Source organism: Anomaloglossus baeobatrachus, chromosome 8 (assembly GCF_048569485.1).
Source record: "Anomaloglossus baeobatrachus isolate aAnoBae1 chromosome 8, aAnoBae1.hap1, whole genome shotgun sequence".
NCBI lineage: Eukaryota > Metazoa > Chordata > Amphibia > Anura > Aromobatidae > Anomaloglossus > Anomaloglossus baeobatrachus.
Window position 1 is genome coordinate 15958715 of NC_134360.1, and position 17327 is coordinate 15976041.

The following is a 17327-nucleotide window of genomic DNA, read 5'->3' on the forward strand; positions in this document are numbered from 1 at the left end:
CGGGCTTTGCACACTACGACATCGCAGGTGCGATGTCGGTGGGGTCAAATCGAAAGTGACGCACATCCGGCGTCACTTGCGATGTCGTAGTGTGTAAATCCTAGATGATACGATGAACGAGCGCAAAATCGTCGTCATCGTATCATCGCTGCAGCCTCCGACATTTCCATAATGCCGGGGGAGCGACAGGTACGATGTAGTTCCTCGTTCCTGCGGCCGCACACATCGCTGTGTGTGAAGCCGCAGGAGCGAGGAACTTCACCTTACCTGCCTCCCGGCTGCAATGAGAAGGACGGAGGTGGGCGGGATGTTTACATCCTGCTCATCTCCGCCCCTCCACTTCAATTGGCCGCCTGCCGTGTGACGTCACTGTGACGCCGCACGACCCGTCCCCTAAGGAAGGAGGCGGGTCGCCGGCCAGAGGGACGTCGCACGGCAGGTATGTGCGTGTAAAGCTGCCGTAGCGATAATAATCGCTACGGCAGCTTTCACTATATATCGAACGTGCTACGGGGGCGGGACTATCGCTGCAGCATCGGTAACACATTGTTACCGATGTTGCAACGTGCAAAGCCCGCCTTAGAATCATATTATGGGTCTATGCGATTGCTACATAGACAGACATGCAACTACATCTATATTTTGATTATTTACATACACAAATATTCTTATTACGTTTAAACAAAAAAGCTATAGCTCAGACCACCTCCACAGTCATGTCACTCCTGTAGCCAATCAGTAACCGTAGCTGGTCACCACTGCAGTCAGTGATAGGCTGAAGAAGTCACATGATCATGTTGGGATGTCACCACTGGAACCCGGAGGGGGTACAGGCAAAACCGGAGCAGCAAGGGATCAGTAAAGCTGGTATGATACGACATATATGGAGAAAACATACAAAATACCTGAATAATCCTATATATTACATTATAATTATACCCAGGGACATACGTACAGCAATTCGGGACTTTAGCTCTACCAGGCTTTTATTCTTTGCCTGCTCCACAAACGCAATTTCCTCTATTACATCTTCAGTCGTGTTGGGAACCTTTAACGCTTGTTCCTTGATTTTCTCAAATTCTGTGCAGATCCTAAGAAGAGCAAAAGGTTATTACAAATATTATATACTGGAAGCTGATGATGTTTTGTAGTATCATATCAAAAATACTTTGAGATTCATAACTTTTATTGTGGCATCAGCTTCTATATTTTACTGTATGAACTCGAACCCAAGGGCACATGGTAACTAAAGAATGTATGTCTGGAACACCAATGGTGTGAACATGGTGCAAGACTCAAAATACATAACTATACAATAGGATAAAGAGTTGCACACCAGTCACAATGTATATGAGAATGATGAAAAGCAAAACTGCTATGGGAATACTAGACTGAAAATTACAATGAATTATCTGAAAATGTGAAAAAACATGAAAAATGGAATATGCATAACTGCTATGAATAATAGGAATATAAGAGACGTTTAGCCATTGTATTGATCAATGCAAAGGAGCCCCAAAACCAACGCCAAGGTAATCTCTACTTTTGGGGTCCCTAGCCTATGTGTAACCTCACCTGCAATTAAAAAATGTGCTCTGTATGGGAAGCAAAGGACCAAGCTATATATGTGAAATAAGACACATGGCTGTGGGTGGGGCAGGGTTCTCAAACAAAAAGTGCATACTAACTAAAGAATGTATGTCTGGAACACCAATGGTGTGAACAAGACTCAAAAAGAAGGGAATTTTGTTTACTTACCGTAAATTCCTTTTCTTCTAGCTCCTATTGGGAGACCCAGACAATTGGGTGTATAGCTTCTGCCTCCGGAGGCCACACAAAGTATTACACTTTAAAAAGTGTAACCCCTCCCCTCTGCCTATACACCCTCCCGTGCATCACGGGCTCCTCAGTTTTGGTGCAAAAGCAGGAAGGAGAAAACTTATAAATTGGTCTAGGGTAAATTCAATCCGAAGGATGTTCGGAGAACTGAAAACCATGAACCAAAAGAACAATTCAACATGAACAACATGTGTACACCAAAGAACAACCAGCCCGAAGGGCACAGGGGCGGGTGCTGGGTCTCCCAATAGGAGCTAGAAGAAAAGGAATTTACGGTAAGTAAACAAAATTCCCTTCTTCTTTGTCGCTCCATTGGGAGACCCAGACAATTGGGACGTCCAAAAGCAGTCCCTGGGTGGGTAACAGAATACCTCGATAAAAAGAGTCGAAACGGCCCCCTCTTACAGGTGGGCAACCGCCGCCTGAAGGACTCGCCTACCTAGACTGGCGTCTGCCGAAGCATAGCTATGCACTTGATAGTGTTTTGTGAAAGTGTGCAGACTAGACCACGTAGCTGCCTGACACACCTGCTGAGCCGTAGCCCGGTGCCGCAATGCCCAGGACGCACCCACGGCTCTGGTAGAATGGGCTTTCAGCCCTGAAGGAAGCAGAAGCCCAGAAGAACGGTAGGCTTCGAGAATCGGTTCCTTGATCCACCGAGCCAAGGTTGACTTGGAAGCCTGCGAACCCTTACGCTGGCCAGCGACAAGGACAAAGAGCGCATCTGAACGACGCAGGGGCGCCGTGCGAGACACGTAGAACCGGAGTGCTCTCACCAGATCTAAGGAGTGCAAATCCTTTTCACATTGGTGAATTGGATTAGGGCAAAATGAAGGTAAGGAGATATCCTGATTGAGATGAAAAGGAGATACCACCTTAGGGAGAAATTCCGGGACAGGACGCAGAACCACCTTATCCTGGTGAAACACCAGGAAGGGGGCTTTGCATGACAGCGCTGCAAGCTCAGACACTCTCCGGAGTGATGTAACTGCCACTAGAAATGCCACCTTCTGCGAAAGACGTGATAAAGAGACATCCCGCAGCGGCTCGAAAGGTGGTTTCTGAAGAGCCGTTAGCACCCTGTTAAGGTCCCAGGGTTCCAGCGGACGCTTGTAAGGTGGGACTATGTGGCAAACTCCCTGCAGGAACGTGCGGACCTGCGGAAGCCTGGCTAGGCGCTTTTGAAAAAATACGGAGAGCGCCGATACTTGTCCCTTGAGAGAGCCGAGTGACAAACCTTTGTCCATTCCGGATTGAAGGAATGACAAAAAAGTGGGTAAGGCAAACGGCCATGGAGTAAAACCATTATCAGAGCACCAGGATAAGAAGATTTGCCAAGACCTGTAATAGATCTTGGCGGACGTTGGTTTCCTGGCCTGTCTCATGGTGGCAATGACATCCTGAGATAACCCTGAAGACGCTAGGAGCCAGGACTCAATGGCCACACAGTCAGGTTGAGGGCCACAGAATTCAGATGGAAAAACGGCCCTTGTGACAGCAAGTCTGGGCGGTCTGGAAGCGCCCACGGTTGACCCACCGTGAGATGCCACAGATCCGGGTACCATGACCGCCTCGGCCAGTTTGGAGCGACGAGAATGGCGCGACGGCAGTCGGACCTGATCTTGCGTAACACTCTGGGCAGCATCGCCAGAGGAGGAAACACATAAGGCAGTCGAAACTGCGACCAATCCTGAACTAACGCGTCCGCCGCCAGAGCTCTGTGATCTTGAGACCGAGCCATGAATGCCGGGACTTTGTTGTTGTGCCGTGACGCCATGAGATCGACGTCCGGCGTTCCCCAGCGGCGACAGATCTCTTGAAACACGTCTGGGTGAAGAGACCATTCCCCCGCATCCATGCCCTGACGACTGAGAAAATCTGCTTCCCAGTTTTCTACGCCCGGGATGTGAACTGCGGAGATGGTGGAGGCTGCGGCTTCCACCCACTGCAGAATCCGCCGGACTTCCTGGAAGGCATGACGACTGCGCGTGCCGCCCTGGTGGTTGATGTATGCGATGGCAGTGGCGTTGTCCGACTGGATACGGATCTGTCTGCCCTCCAGCCACCGATGGAAAGCCAATAGGGCTAGATACACTGCCCTTATCTCCAGAACATTGATCTGAAGGGAAGACTCTACCGGAGTCCAGGTTCCCTGAGCCCTGTGGTGGAGAAAAACCGCTCCCCACCCTGACAGGCTCGCGTCCGTGGTGACCACAGCCCAGGTTGGGGGTAGGAAGGATTTTCCCTGCGATAGAGAATTGGGAAGGAGCCACCACTGAAGAGACGTCTTGGTTGCAAGGGAAAGAGAGACGTTCCTGTCGAGGGAAGTCGACCTCCTGTCCCATTTGCGGAGAATGTCCCATTGGAGTGGCCGCAGATGGAATTGCGCGAACGGCACTGCCTCCATCGCTGCCACCATCTTCCCCAGGAAGTGCATGAGGCGCCTCAAGGGGTGTGACTGACCCCGAAGAAGAGATTGCACCCCTGCCTGCAGAGAAAGCTGTTTGTCCAGCGGTAGCTTGACTACTGCTGACTGAGTATGAAACTCCATCCCGAGGTAAGTCAGTGATTGGGTCGGTGTCAACTTGGATTTCGGGAAGTTGATGATCCACCCGAACTGCTGGAGAGTCGCCAGAGCGACGGTAAGGCTGTGTTGACACGCCACCCGAGAAGGTGCCCTGACTAGGAGATCGTCTAAGTAGGGAATCACCGAGTGGCCCTGAGAGTGTAGGACCGCCACAACGGATGCCATGACTTTGGTGAAAACCCGTGGGGCTGTCGCCAGGCCGAAAGGCAATGCCACGAACTGAAGGTGTTCGTCCCCGATGGCGAAACGCAAGAAGCGTTGATGTTCGGGTGCGATCGGCACGTGGAAATAAGCATCCTTGATGTCGATCGATGCTAGGAAGTCTCCTTGTGACATCGAGGCGATGACCGAGCGGAGAGATTCCATCCGAAACCGTCTGGTGCTCACATGTCTGTTGAGTAGTTTGAGGTCCAGAACGGGACGGAATGATCCGTCCTTTTTTGGCACCACGAACAAGTTGGAGTAAAAGCCGCGACCACGTTCCTGAGGGGGAACGGGGATCACAACTCCTTCTGTCTTCAGAGCGTCCACTGCCTGAAAAAGTGCGTCTGCCTGAGCGGGGGGCGGAGAGGTTCTGAAGAAACGAGTCGGAGGACGAGAGCTGAACTCTATCCTGTAACCGTGAGACAGAATGTCTCTCACCCATCGGTCTTGAACATGTGGCCACCAGGCGTCGCAAAAGCGGGAGAGCCTGCCACCGACCGAGGATGCGGCTCGGGGATGCCGAGAGTCATGAGGAGGCCGCCTTGGAGGCAGTGCCTCCTGCGGCCTTTTGGGGGCGTGACTTGGACCGCCACGCATAGGAGTTCCTCTGGCCTTTCTCCGGCCTGCTGGACGAAGAGGATTGGGGCTTGGCGGAGGGACGAAAGGACCGAAACCTTGATTGTATTTTTCGTTGCTGAGGTCTCTTAGGTTTGGACTGGGGTAAGGAGGAGTCCTTTCCCTTGGATTCCTTAATAATCTCATCCAATCGTTCGCCAAACAAGCGGTCGCCAGAAAACGGCAAACCGGTTAAGAACCTCTTGGAGGCCGAGTCTGCCTTCCATTCGCGCAGCCACATGGCCCTGCGGACTGCCACAGAGTTAGCGGATGCCACCGCTGTACGGCTAGCAGAGTCTAGGACTGCGTTCATGGCGTAGGAAGAAAAAGCTGACGCTTGAGAAGTCAAAGACGCAACCTGCGGAGCAGAATTACGTGTGACCGCATTAATCTCAGCCAGAGAAGCTGAGATAGCTTGGAGTGCCCACACGGCTGCAAAGGCCGGGGCAAAAGACGCGCCCGTGGCTTCATAGATGGATTTCACCAGGAGCTCTATCTGCCTGTCAGTGGCATCCTTTAGCGATGAGCCATCTGCAACCGATACCACAGATCTAGCCGCCAGCCTAGAGACTGGAGGATCCACCTTGGGACATTGAGCCCAACCCTTAACTACTTCAGAGGGGAAGGGGTAACGTGTGTCAGTAAGGCGCTTAGTAAAGCGCTTGTCCGGAACCGCTCTGGGCTTCTGGACAGCGTCTCTGAAGTTAGAGTGATCGAAAAACGCACTCCGTGTACGTTTGGGGAACCGAAACTGGTGTTTCTCCTGCTGAGAAGCCGACTCCTCTACAGGTGGAGGCGGGGGAGAGAGATCTAACACCTGGTTGATGGACGAGATAAGATCATTTACTAAGGCGTCCCCTTCAGGTGTATCAAGGTTGAGGGCGACGTCATGGTCAGAGCCCTGAGCCTGTCTAGGACTGTGGTCCGGGCAGGAGTCCTCCACGTGAGACCTAGGGCCCAACCTGGGAGCGCGCTGCGGTGCGGACCGAGAGGGGCCTGGAGGCGAAGATCCAACAGGGGCCGGGGCCTGTGTAAGGACTGGTCTGGACTGCAAAGCTTCAAGCAGCTTGGCAGACCATTTGTCCATAGACTGAGCCATGGATTGTGAAAGTGACTCAGAGAGTCTCTCAGCAAAAGAGGCGAACTCTGTCCCTGCCGCCTGGACAGGGGGAGCAGGGGGGTCTACATGAGCCGAGGGGCCCACTAGTGACCGAGGCTCCGGCTGAGCAAGCGAAGCAGGGGTCGAGCATTGCTCACAGTGAGGGTAGGTGGAACCCGTAGGTAACATAGCCCCACAAGAGGTACAGGCCGCAAAAAAACCCTGTGCCTTAGCACCTTTGCTCCTTGTGGACGACATGCTGTTGTCGCCTAGGAGAGTGATCACTGAGGGTATATGGGAAAGGGTATACAGCCCGACCGAACAGAAATATATATATATAAATACGTATCTATTCCGGCACCCTAGGGGGACCAGCACCGGGTGACCGGTGTGGCTTACCGACCGCTAAAAAGCGGAGTGTGTGTCCTCCAGATTCCCTGCCTTAGGTCTCCCAGAGCTGCAGAGCTCTTCCCTGAGAATCCTCCACCGGCAGAATGCCAAAAAATGGCTGCCGGAGCTCTCAGGGGAGGAGTGGAGCCGTGGGCGGCGCCAGGAAAGTGCGGGAATCTGGGGTCCCCACAGTGATCAGTGAGGGGGTAGGAAACATACAGGATGCTCCGGCCCTCACATCCGACGTCAGGTCGGCAGTCCCGCCCTTACCCCTGACAGGCAGGCCCGGGGGTGGGATTTTTGCTACTAGGCCGCGATGAAGCCGGGGACTAAATTTAAGACCGTGCCCGACAAGCAGGCGCGGTCGGCGCGGAAGTCCGCCGGCCTTCTCAAATCAGCAGCTGCTGCAGCGTCCGGGAAGAAGGCGCTCCCTGCACAGTCCCCATGGGGACACAGAGTACCTTAGAGTTGCAGGGCCCGGTCCCTGAGGATGAATAGACTCCGGTCCGGCAGATACCCACAGGGGCTGCGGAGGGAGCACGGTCCCAGTAATGGATGACCGGTCAGGATCCCACTTCTCCCAGAGCCGCTAAGGGATGGTGAAGGAGACGGCATGAGGCTCCGGCCTTTGTATCCGCAATGGGTACCTCAACCTTAACAACACCGCCGACGTAGTGGGGTGAGAAGGGAACATGCCGGGGGCCCCGTGGGGGCCCTCTTTTCTTCCAACCGATATAACTAATATGAGAATGCATGAGTGGATGTGTGCCTCCTTCCACACAAAGCATAAAAACTGAGGAGCCCGTGATGCACGGGAGGGTGTATAGGCAGAGGGGAGGGGTTACACTTTTTAAAGTGTAATACTTTGTGTGGCCTCCGGAGGCAGAAGCTATACACCCAATTGTCTGGGTCTCCCAATGGAGCGACAAAGAAACATACAATAGGATAAAGAGTTGCACACAAGTCACAATGTATATGAGAATGATGAAAAGCAAAACTGCTATGGATAATAGGAATAAGTAGATTTTGGGTACTCACCGTAAAATCTCTTTCTTGGAGCCTTCATTGGGGGACACAGAGACCATGGGTTGTATGCTGCTGCCACTAGGAGGCGACACTAAGCAAAACAAGGAAAACTCCTCCTATGCAGTATACACCCACCAACTGGCAATTGTACCTCAGTTAGTGAGAAAGCAATAGGAGACAACAGTAGAAAAAATGAACAATCGTACAGAAGTGGACATTAAACTCAACATTCAACAGAAACATTGAACAGTAACATATGTCCAACACAAGGGCGGGTGCTGTGTCCCCCAATGAAGGCTCCAAGAAAGAGATTTTACGGTGAGTACCCAAAATCTACTTTTCTTTATCGCTTCATTGGGGGACACAGAGACCATGGGACGTCCTAAAGCAGTCCCACGGGTGGGTCTAATGTTACTCTCAGGGCTGACCTCGGTCCACTGCAGCCTGCAGAACTCGTCTACCGAGGCTCGCATCGGAGGATGCGAAAGTGTGGACCCTGTAGAACTTTGTGAAAGTGTGGAGCGAAGACCAGGTGGCCGCTTTGCAAAGCTGCGACGCTGGAGCGTGGTGACGGACCGCCCACGAGGCTCCCACCGCCCTGGTGGAATGGGCCGTAATCCTGAGTGGGCGCGTTCTCCCTCTTACCCGGTAGGCTTCCAGTACGGCAGAGCGAATCCATCGCGCAATGGAGGACTTGGAGGCAGGTAGGCCTCTGCGCGGGCCAGACGGAAGTACAAAAAGGGAATCCGACCGTCTGAATTGAGAGGTCCTGGAAATGTACAAATGGAGAGCTCTGACCAAGTCCAGCTTGTGGAGAAGAATCTCACGAGGGTGCGAAGGATTCAGACAAAAGGAGGGGAGAACAATGTCCTCGTTAAGATGGAAAGAGGAAACCACCTTGGGCAGAAAGGACGGAACCGGACAGAGGACTACCTTATCCTGGTGGAAGACAAGATATGGAGAGCGGCAGGAAAGCGCCGCTAGTTCAGATACCCGCCTGATTGACGTGATGGCAACTCAGAAGGCGACCTTCCAAGAGAGGAACGTGAGGGACATCTCCTACATAGGTTCTAAGGGGGAATGCTGGAGAACAGACAGAACCAGGTTGAGGTCCCAGGGCTCCACCGGAGGTTGAACGGGGGGCGCCGCATGCACGGCCCCCTGAATGAATGTGCGAACCTGTGAGCGAGAGGCAATCCTCCTTTGAAAGAGAATGGAAAGAGCAGACACTTGACCCTTGAGGGAGCGGAGTGCTAATCCAGCATCCAGACCAGACTGTAGGAATGACAACAGAACTGGCAAGGAGGTCATGGCTGTGACCTGGTTAGCTTCACACCAGCGGAAATAGGCCTTCCACGTCCGGTGGTAAATGCGGGAAGAGGAAGGCTTCCGAGCTTTGATCATTGTCTGGACGACCTTTTCTGAGAATCCCGCGGAAGTTAGTACTGCGGCTTCAACAGCCATGCCGTTAAATTGAGCGACTGTGAATTCTGGTGAAGAAAAGGCCCTTGAGTGAGAAGGTCCTGGACGTCTGGAAGTCTCCACGGAACGTCGGCAAGAAGGTGCACGAGCTCTGCGTACCACGGGCGACGAGGCCAATCTGGGGCCACAAGAATCACCGGAACTCCCTCCGCCTTGATCTTCTTGACTAGCTTGGGTATAAGCGGAAGTGGAGGGAAGAGGTACGGCAGAGAGAACTGCGACCAGGGGATCGCTAGGGCGTCCGTTGCGAGCGCTAGTGGGTCTCTTGCCCTGGAGACGAACTGGGGGACCTTGTGATTCCACCTGGAGGCCAGGAGATCCACGTCGGGGGTCCCCCACCTGGAACAGATCTGCTGGAAGATTCTGGGATTGAGGGACCACTCTCCCGCATCGAGGCCCTCTCGGCTGAGGAAGTCGGCGGCCGAATTGTCCACGCCCGGGATGTGGACCGCCGAAATCGCTGGGATGTTCTGTTCGGCCCAGTCGAGGATTTGAGATACCTCTCTCATTGCCGCTCGGCTGCGTGTTCCGCCTTGATGGTTTATGTAGGCTACAGTGGTTGCATTGTCGGACTGCACCCGAACTGGGTGTCCGCGAAGCAGAGCCTTCCAATGAAAGAGAGCTAGGCGAACTGATCTGAGTTCCAAGATGCTGATGGGAAGTTTGGTTTCCGGCTCAGTCCAGCGACCCTGAACTGTGAGGTCTTGGAAAGTGGCCCCCCATCCTAGCAGGCTGGCGTCTGTCGTGACGACCCTCCATCGAAGGGGAAGAAATGATCTCCCTTGGAGGGTGAGGGGAGAGCATCTCCACCATTCCAATGACTCTCTGACTCGAGGAGGGATCGCAATTGGTCGATCCAGGGAGTGAGGGGACTTGTCCCATGCTGCGAGAAGGAGACCTTGAAGGGGGCGAGTGTAGAATTGACTGTAGGGCACTGCTTCCATTGACGCCACCATCTTCCCGAGAATGCTCATGCAGTATCGAAGGGAGCAGCGAGGTGCGCGTTGGAGCTTCCAAATCCCCCTGAGAATAGCTGTGAGTTTGTCCTTGGGCAGAAGAACCTTCGCTTGCGTGGTATCGAAGATCATGCCGAGGAATGAGATGCGTTGAGTCGGGATCAGAGATGACTTTGGTCTGTTGATCAACCAGCCGAGACGGGATAAAGTATCCAGAGTGATGTTGAGACTGTCGCGGCACTCCGCCGCCGAGGGAGCCTTGATCAAAATGTCGTCCAGATACGGGATGGCTAGAATTCCCTGGGTCCGAAGAATAGCCATGACAGTAGCCATCACCTTGGTGAAGACTCTGGGAGCTGTCGAGAGCCCGAATGGGAGGGCAGTGAACTGGAAGTGTTGCCCCTGAACCATGAAGCGTAGGAATCTCTGATGAGCTGGAAAGATCGGGAAGTGGAGATAGGCGTCCTGGATGTCCACCGAGCAAAGGAACTCCCCTGGTTCCATGGACGCTATCACTGAGCGCAGAGACTCCATGCGGAATCGCCGGAGGCGGACCCGCCTGTTGAGGCGCTTGAGATCCAGGATGGGGCGGACTGTGCCATTCTTCTTCGGTACCACGAAGAGGTTTGAATAAAAACCCCGGAATCTGTCTTGAGGGGGTACGGAGATGATGACCCCAGAGTCTCGCATGGCCTGAATGGCTGCGAAGAAGCCCTTTGTGAGGGAGGGATCCTTGGGGGGTTTGGACTGGACGAAGCGTGAGCATGGGAGCAAAGAAAACTCTATCTTGTAGCCGTGAGAGACGACGTCTCAAACCCAGGCGTCGTCTATCACGGAAAGCCACGTGCTTCTGAACATGCGGAGACGACCGCCGACCCTGGATGGGGACCCGGTGACGGGAGCCCAGTCATGTGGAGGAAAATCTGTGGGATCTGGACCTGGAGGACTTGGACTGCTGGCCACGGGAACGCCAGGAACGCCAGTGGGGTGTTGCCTTAAAGGAGGGCTTCCGTCTCTCCTGACGCGCTGGGGACCGCTCCCAACGTGAGTTGGTGTTGGTGTTGGAGAATTGACGAAAGGGGCGAAAGGGAAAAGGCCGCCGCTTTGGAGGAGCGCGAGGGGTCCTCTGTTGGGGGAGGAAGGTACTCTTGCCTCCCGTAGCCTCAGAGATGATCTTGTCCAGCTTTTCTCCGAAGAGTCTGGCACCGACAAAGGGAAGACTGGTGAGAGACTTTTTGGATGCTGAGTCCGCGTTCCACGCTTTAAGCCACAGGGCTCTGCGGATTGCAGTAATGTTTTTTCTTTTTATTTTTTATTTTAAAAAACGGAGCCCCCCATGACCCGGGACAAGGGATGGGTACCTGTCCCGGTGGCTGATAGTCCTCTTTGGCTTGATCTTGTCCTCCTTGGCTTGATCCTGGCCTCCTGGGAAGGACATAGGGAGACGGGAATCTTCCAATGATTTTTCGTCTCCCCTCCCTGATCAGGCCGGCTGTGGAGGGCGGGCGTGCAGGGGGAGGGGGGCAAGGACCATCCGCCTGTCCCTCTGTGCGGATGCCCCCCAAACAGTCTTGAGAGTGTTAGGGGGGTAGGGTCCTGCCAGACAGGCACGGAAGTGGCGGACGGACCCCACTTCTGTGCGACCGGCCTCTAGGGGGGAGAGCAGGGTGAGCGATTACACCCTGTCACCCGACGAGCTGTGTCTGAAACGAAAAAGGGGAAAAGATTAAAAATACAAACCTGAGGGGCTGGGAGCAGCCCCAAGTGTGTCCACCTCCTATGGACACTAAGCTTAAACTGAGGTACAATTGCCAGTTGGTGGGTGTATACTGCATAGGAGGAGTTTTCCTTGTTTTGCTTAGTGTCGCCTCCTAGTGGCAGCAGCATACAACCCATGGTCTCTGTGTCCCCCAATGAAGCGATAAAGAAATAAGAGATGTTTAGCCATTGTATTGATCAATGCAAAAGAGCCCCAAAATCAACGCCAAGGTAATCTCTATTTTTGGGGTTCCTTCTCTTATATTCCTATTATTGATAGCAGTTATGCATATTCCATTTTTCATGTTTTTTCACTTTTTCAGATAGTTCATTGTATTTTTCAGTCTAGTATTCTCGTAGCAGTTTTGCTTTTAATCATTCTCATATACATCGTGACTTGTGTGCAACTCTTTATCCTATTGTTTAGTTATGTTTTTTGAGTCTTGCACCATGTTCACACCATTGGTGTTCCAGACAAAGGGAATTTTGTTTACTTACCGTAAATTCCTTTTCTTCTAGCTCCTATTGGGAGACCCAGACAATTGAGGTGGATCCTCCAGTCTCTAGATTGGCTGCTAGGTCAGTTGTGTCGGTTGCCGATGGCTCATCCCTGAAGGATGCCACTGACAGACACCAGTAAGGAATCTTTTGGAAGCAGAGTCTGCTTTCCATTCGCGCAGCCACATGGCCCTGCGGACTGCCACGGAGTTAGCGGATGCCACAGCCGTACGGCTAGCGGAGTCCAGGACGGCGTTCATGGCGTAGGACGAAAATGCTGATGCCTGAGAGGTCAAGGAAGACACATGCGGAGCCGAATTCCGCGTGACAGCATTAATCTCAATCAGACATGCTGAGATTGCTTGGAGTGCCCACACAGCCGCAAAGGCCGGGGCGAAAGACGCGCCCGTGGCCTCATGAATAGACTTCACCAAGAGCTCTATCTGTCTGTCAGTGGCATCCTTCAGGGATGAGCCATCGGCAACCGACACAACTGACCTAGCAGCCAATCTAGAGACTGGAGGATCCACCTCAATTGTCTGGGTCTCCCAATGGAGCGACAAAGAAATACATTCTTTAGTTAGTATGCACTTTTTGTCTGAGAACCCTGCCCCACCCACAGCCATGTGTCTTATTTCACATATAAAGCTTGGTCCTTTGCTTCCCATACACAGCAAGTTTTTTTAACTGCAGGTGAGGTTACACATAGGTTAGGGACCCCAAAAAAAGGGAATTTTGTTTACTTACCGTAAATTCCTTTTCTTCTAGCTCCTATTGGGAGACCCAGACAATTGGGTGTATAGCTTCTGCCTCTGGAGGCCACACAAACTATTACACTTTAAAAAGTGTAACCCCTCCCCTCTGCCTATACATCCTCCCGTGGATCACGGGCCCATCAGTTTTGGTGCAAAAGCAGGAAGGAGAGAACTTATAAATTGGTCTAGGGTAAATTCAATCCGAAGGATGTTCGGAGAACTGAAGACCATGAACCAAAAGAACAATTCAACATCAACAACATGTGTACACAAAAGAACAACCAGCCCGAAGGGCACAGGGGCGGGTGCTGGGTCTCCCAATAGGAGCTAGAAGAAAAGGAATTTACGGAAAGTAAACAAAATTCCCTTTTTCTTTGTCGCTCCATTGGGAGACCCAGACAATTGGGACGTCCAAGAGCACTCCCTGGGTGGGTAAAAGAATACCTCAATAAAAAGAGCCGAAAACGGCCCCCTCTTACAGGTGGGCAACCGCCGCCTGGAGGACTCGCCTACCTAGACTGGCGTCTGCCGAAGCATAGGTATGCACTTGATAGTGTTTCGTGAAAGTGTGCAGACTAGACCACGTAGCCGCCTGACACACCTGCTGAGCCGTCGCCCGGTGCCGCAATGCCCAGGACGCACCTACGGCTCTGGTAGAATGGGCTTTCAGCCCTGAAGGAAGCGGAAGCCCAGAAGAACGGTAGGCCTCGAGAATCGGTTCCTTGATCCACCGAGCCAAGGTTGACTTGGAGGCCTGAGAGCCCTTACGCTGGCCAGCGACAAGGACAAAGAGCGCATCTGAACGGCGCAGGGGCACGGTGCGAGACACGTAGAACCGGAGTGCTCTCACTAGATCCAAAGAGTGCAAATCCTTTTCACACTGGTGAATTGGATTAGGGCAAAAGGAAGGCAAGGAGATATCCTGATTTAGATGAAAAGGGGATACCACCTTAGGGAGAAATTCCGGGACAGGACGCAGAACCACCTTATCCTGGTGGAAAACCAGGAAGGGGGCTTTGCATGACAGCGCTGCAAGCTCAGACACTCTCCGAAGTGATGTGACTGCCACCAGGAAGGCCACCTTCTGCGAAAGACGGAAGAGAGAGACATCCCGCAGCGGCTCAAAGAAGGGAATTTTGTTTACTTACCGTAAATTCCTTTTCTTCTAGCTCCTATTGGGAGACCCAGACAATTGAGACCCAGACAATTGGGTGTATAGCTTCTGCCTCCGGAGGCCACACAAAGCACCACACTTTAAAAAGTGTAACCCCTCCCCTCTGCCTATACACCCTCCCGTGCATCACGGGCTCCTCAGTTTTGGTGCAAAAGCAGGAAGGAGAAAACTTATAAATTGGTCTAGGGTAAATTCAATCCGAAGGATGTTCGGAGAACTGAAAACAATGAACCAAAAGAACAATTCAACATGAACAACATGTGTACACTAAAGAACAACCAGCCCGAAGGACACAGGGGCGGGTGCTGGGTCTCCCAATAGGAGCTAGAAGAAAAGGAATTTACGGTAAGTAAACAAAATTCCCTTCTTCTTTGTCGCTCCATTGGGAGACCCAGACAATTGGGACGTCCAAAAGCAGTCCCTGGGTGGGTAAAAGAATACCTCGATAAAAAGAGCCGAAACGGCCCCCTCTTACAGGTGGGCAACCGCCGCCTGAAGGACTCGCCTACCTAGACTGGCGTCTGCCGAAGCATAGGTATGCACTTGATAGTGTTTCGTGAAAGTGTGCAGACTAGACCACGTAGCCGCCTGACACACCTGCTGAGCCGTAGCCCGGTGCCGCAATGCCCAGGACGCACCCTGGTAGAATGGGCTTTCAGCCCTGAAGGAAGCGGAAGCCCAGAAGAACGGTAGGCTTCGAGAATCGGTTCCTTGATCCACCGAGCCAAGGTTGACTTGGAAGCCTGCGAACCCTTACGCTGGCCAGCGACAAGGACAAAGAGCGCATCTGAACGACGCAGGAGCGCCGTGCGAGACACGTAGAGTCGGAGTGCTCTCACCAGATCTAAGGAGTGCAAATCCTTTTCACATTGGTGAATTGGATTAGGGCAAAAAGAAGGTAAGGAGATATCCTGATTGAGATGAAAAGGAGATACCACCTTAGGGAGAAATTCCGGGACAGAACGCAGAACCACCTTATCCTGGTGAAACACCAGGAATGGGGCTTTGCATGACAGCGCTGCAAGCTCAGACACTCTCCGGAGTGATGTAACTGCCACTAGAAATACCACCTTCTGCGAAAGACGTGATAAAGAGACATCCCGCAGCGGCTCGAAAGGTGGTTTCTGAAGAGCCGTTAGCACCCTGTTAAGGTCCTAGGGTTCCAGCGGAGAAAAAACGCTCCCCATCCTGACAGGCTCGCGTCCGTGGTGACCACAGCCCAGGTTGGGGGTAGGAAGGATTTTCCCTGCGATAGAGAATTGGGAAAGAGCCACCACTGAAGAGACGTCTTGGTTGCAAGGGAAAGAGAGACGTTGCTGTCGAGAGAAGTCGACCTCCTGTCCCATTTGCGGAGAATGTCCCATTGGAGTGGCCGCAGATGAAATTGCGCGAACGGCACTGCCTCCATCGCTGCCACCATCTTCCCCAGGAAGTGCATGAGGCGCCTCAAGGGGTGTGACTGACCCCGAAGAAGAGATTGCACCCCTGCCTGCAGAGAAAGCTGTTTGTCCAGCGGTAGCTTGACTACCGCTGACTGTGTATGAAACTCCATCCCGAGGTAAGTCAGTGATTGGGTCGGTGTCAACTTGGATTTCGGGAAGTTGATGATCCACCCGAACTGCTGGAGAGTCGCCAGAGCGACGATAAGGCTGTGTTGACACGCCACCCGAGAAGGTGCCCTGACTAGGAGATCGTCTAAGTAGGGAATCACCGAGTGGCCCTGAGAGTGTAGGACCGCCACAACGGATGCCATGACTTTGGTGAAAACCCGTGGGGCTGTCGCCAGGCCGAAAGGCAATGCCACGAACTGAAGGTGTTCGTCCCCGATGGCGAAACGCAAGAAGCGTTGATGTTCGGGTGCGATCGGCACGTGGAGATAAGCATCCTTGATGTCGATCGATGCTAGGAAGTCTCCTTGTGACATCGAGGCGATGACCGAGCGGAGAGATTCCATCCGAAACCGTCTGGTTCTCACATGTCTGTTGAGTAGTTTGAGGTCCAGAACGGGACGGAATGATCCGTCCTTTTTTGGCACCACGAACAAGTTGGAGTAAAAGCCGCGACCACGTTCCTGAGCGGGAACGGGGATCACAACTCCTTCTGTCTTCAGAGCGTCCACTGCCTGAAAAAGTGCGTCGGCCTGAGCGGGGGGCGGAGAGGTTCTGAAGAAACGAGTCGGAGGACGAGAGCTGAACTCTATCCTGTAACCGTGAGACAGAATGTCTCTCACCCATCGGTCTTGAACATGTGGCCACCAGGCGTCGCAAAAGCGGGAGAGCCTGCCACCGACCGAGGATGCGGCTCGGGGATGCCGAGAGTCATGAGGAGGCCGCCTTGGAGGCAGTGCCTCCTGCGGCCTTTTGGGGGCGTGACTTGGACCGCCACGCATAGGAGTTCCTCTGGCCTTTCTCCGGCCTGCTGGACGAAGAGGATTGGGGCTTGGCGGAGGGACGAAAGGACCGAAACCTCGATTGTATTTTTCGTTGCTGAGGTCTCTTAGGTTTGGACTGGGGTAAGGAGGAGTCCTTTCCCTTGGATTCCTTAATAATCTCATCCAATCGTTCGCCAAACAAGCGGTCGCCAGAAAACGGCAAACCAGTTAAGAACCTCTTGGAGGCCGAGTCTGCCTTCCATTCGCGCAGCCACATGGCCCTGCGGACTGCCACAGAGTTAGCGGATGCCACCGCTGTACGGCTAGCAGAGTCTAGGACTGCGTTCATGGCGTAGGAAGAAAACCTGACGCTTGAGAAGTCAAAGACGCAACCTGCGGAGCAGAATTACGTGTGACCGCCTTAATCTCAGCCAGACAAGCTGAGATAGCTTGGAGTTCCCACACGGCTGCAAAGGCCGGGGCAAAAGACGCGCCCGTGGCTTCATAGATGGACTTCACCAGGAGCTCTATCTGCCTGTCAGTGGCATCCTTTAGCGATGAGCCATCTGCAAC

General features: G+C 53.1%; 1 protein-coding gene across 1 annotated transcript in view; it reads right to left on the reverse strand.

Moving 5' to 3' along the window:
- The window catches only part of DNAH12 (dynein axonemal heavy chain 12), a 331588-nt gene that overhangs the window by 260745 nt on the left and 53516 nt on the right, over window positions 1-17327 (reverse strand). The window contains exon 13 of the mRNA XM_075321326.1: window positions 956-1091. Coding sequence (XP_075177441.1) covers window positions 956-1091 — 136 coding nt within the window. The remainder of the gene's footprint in view (window positions 1-955; window positions 1092-17327) is intronic.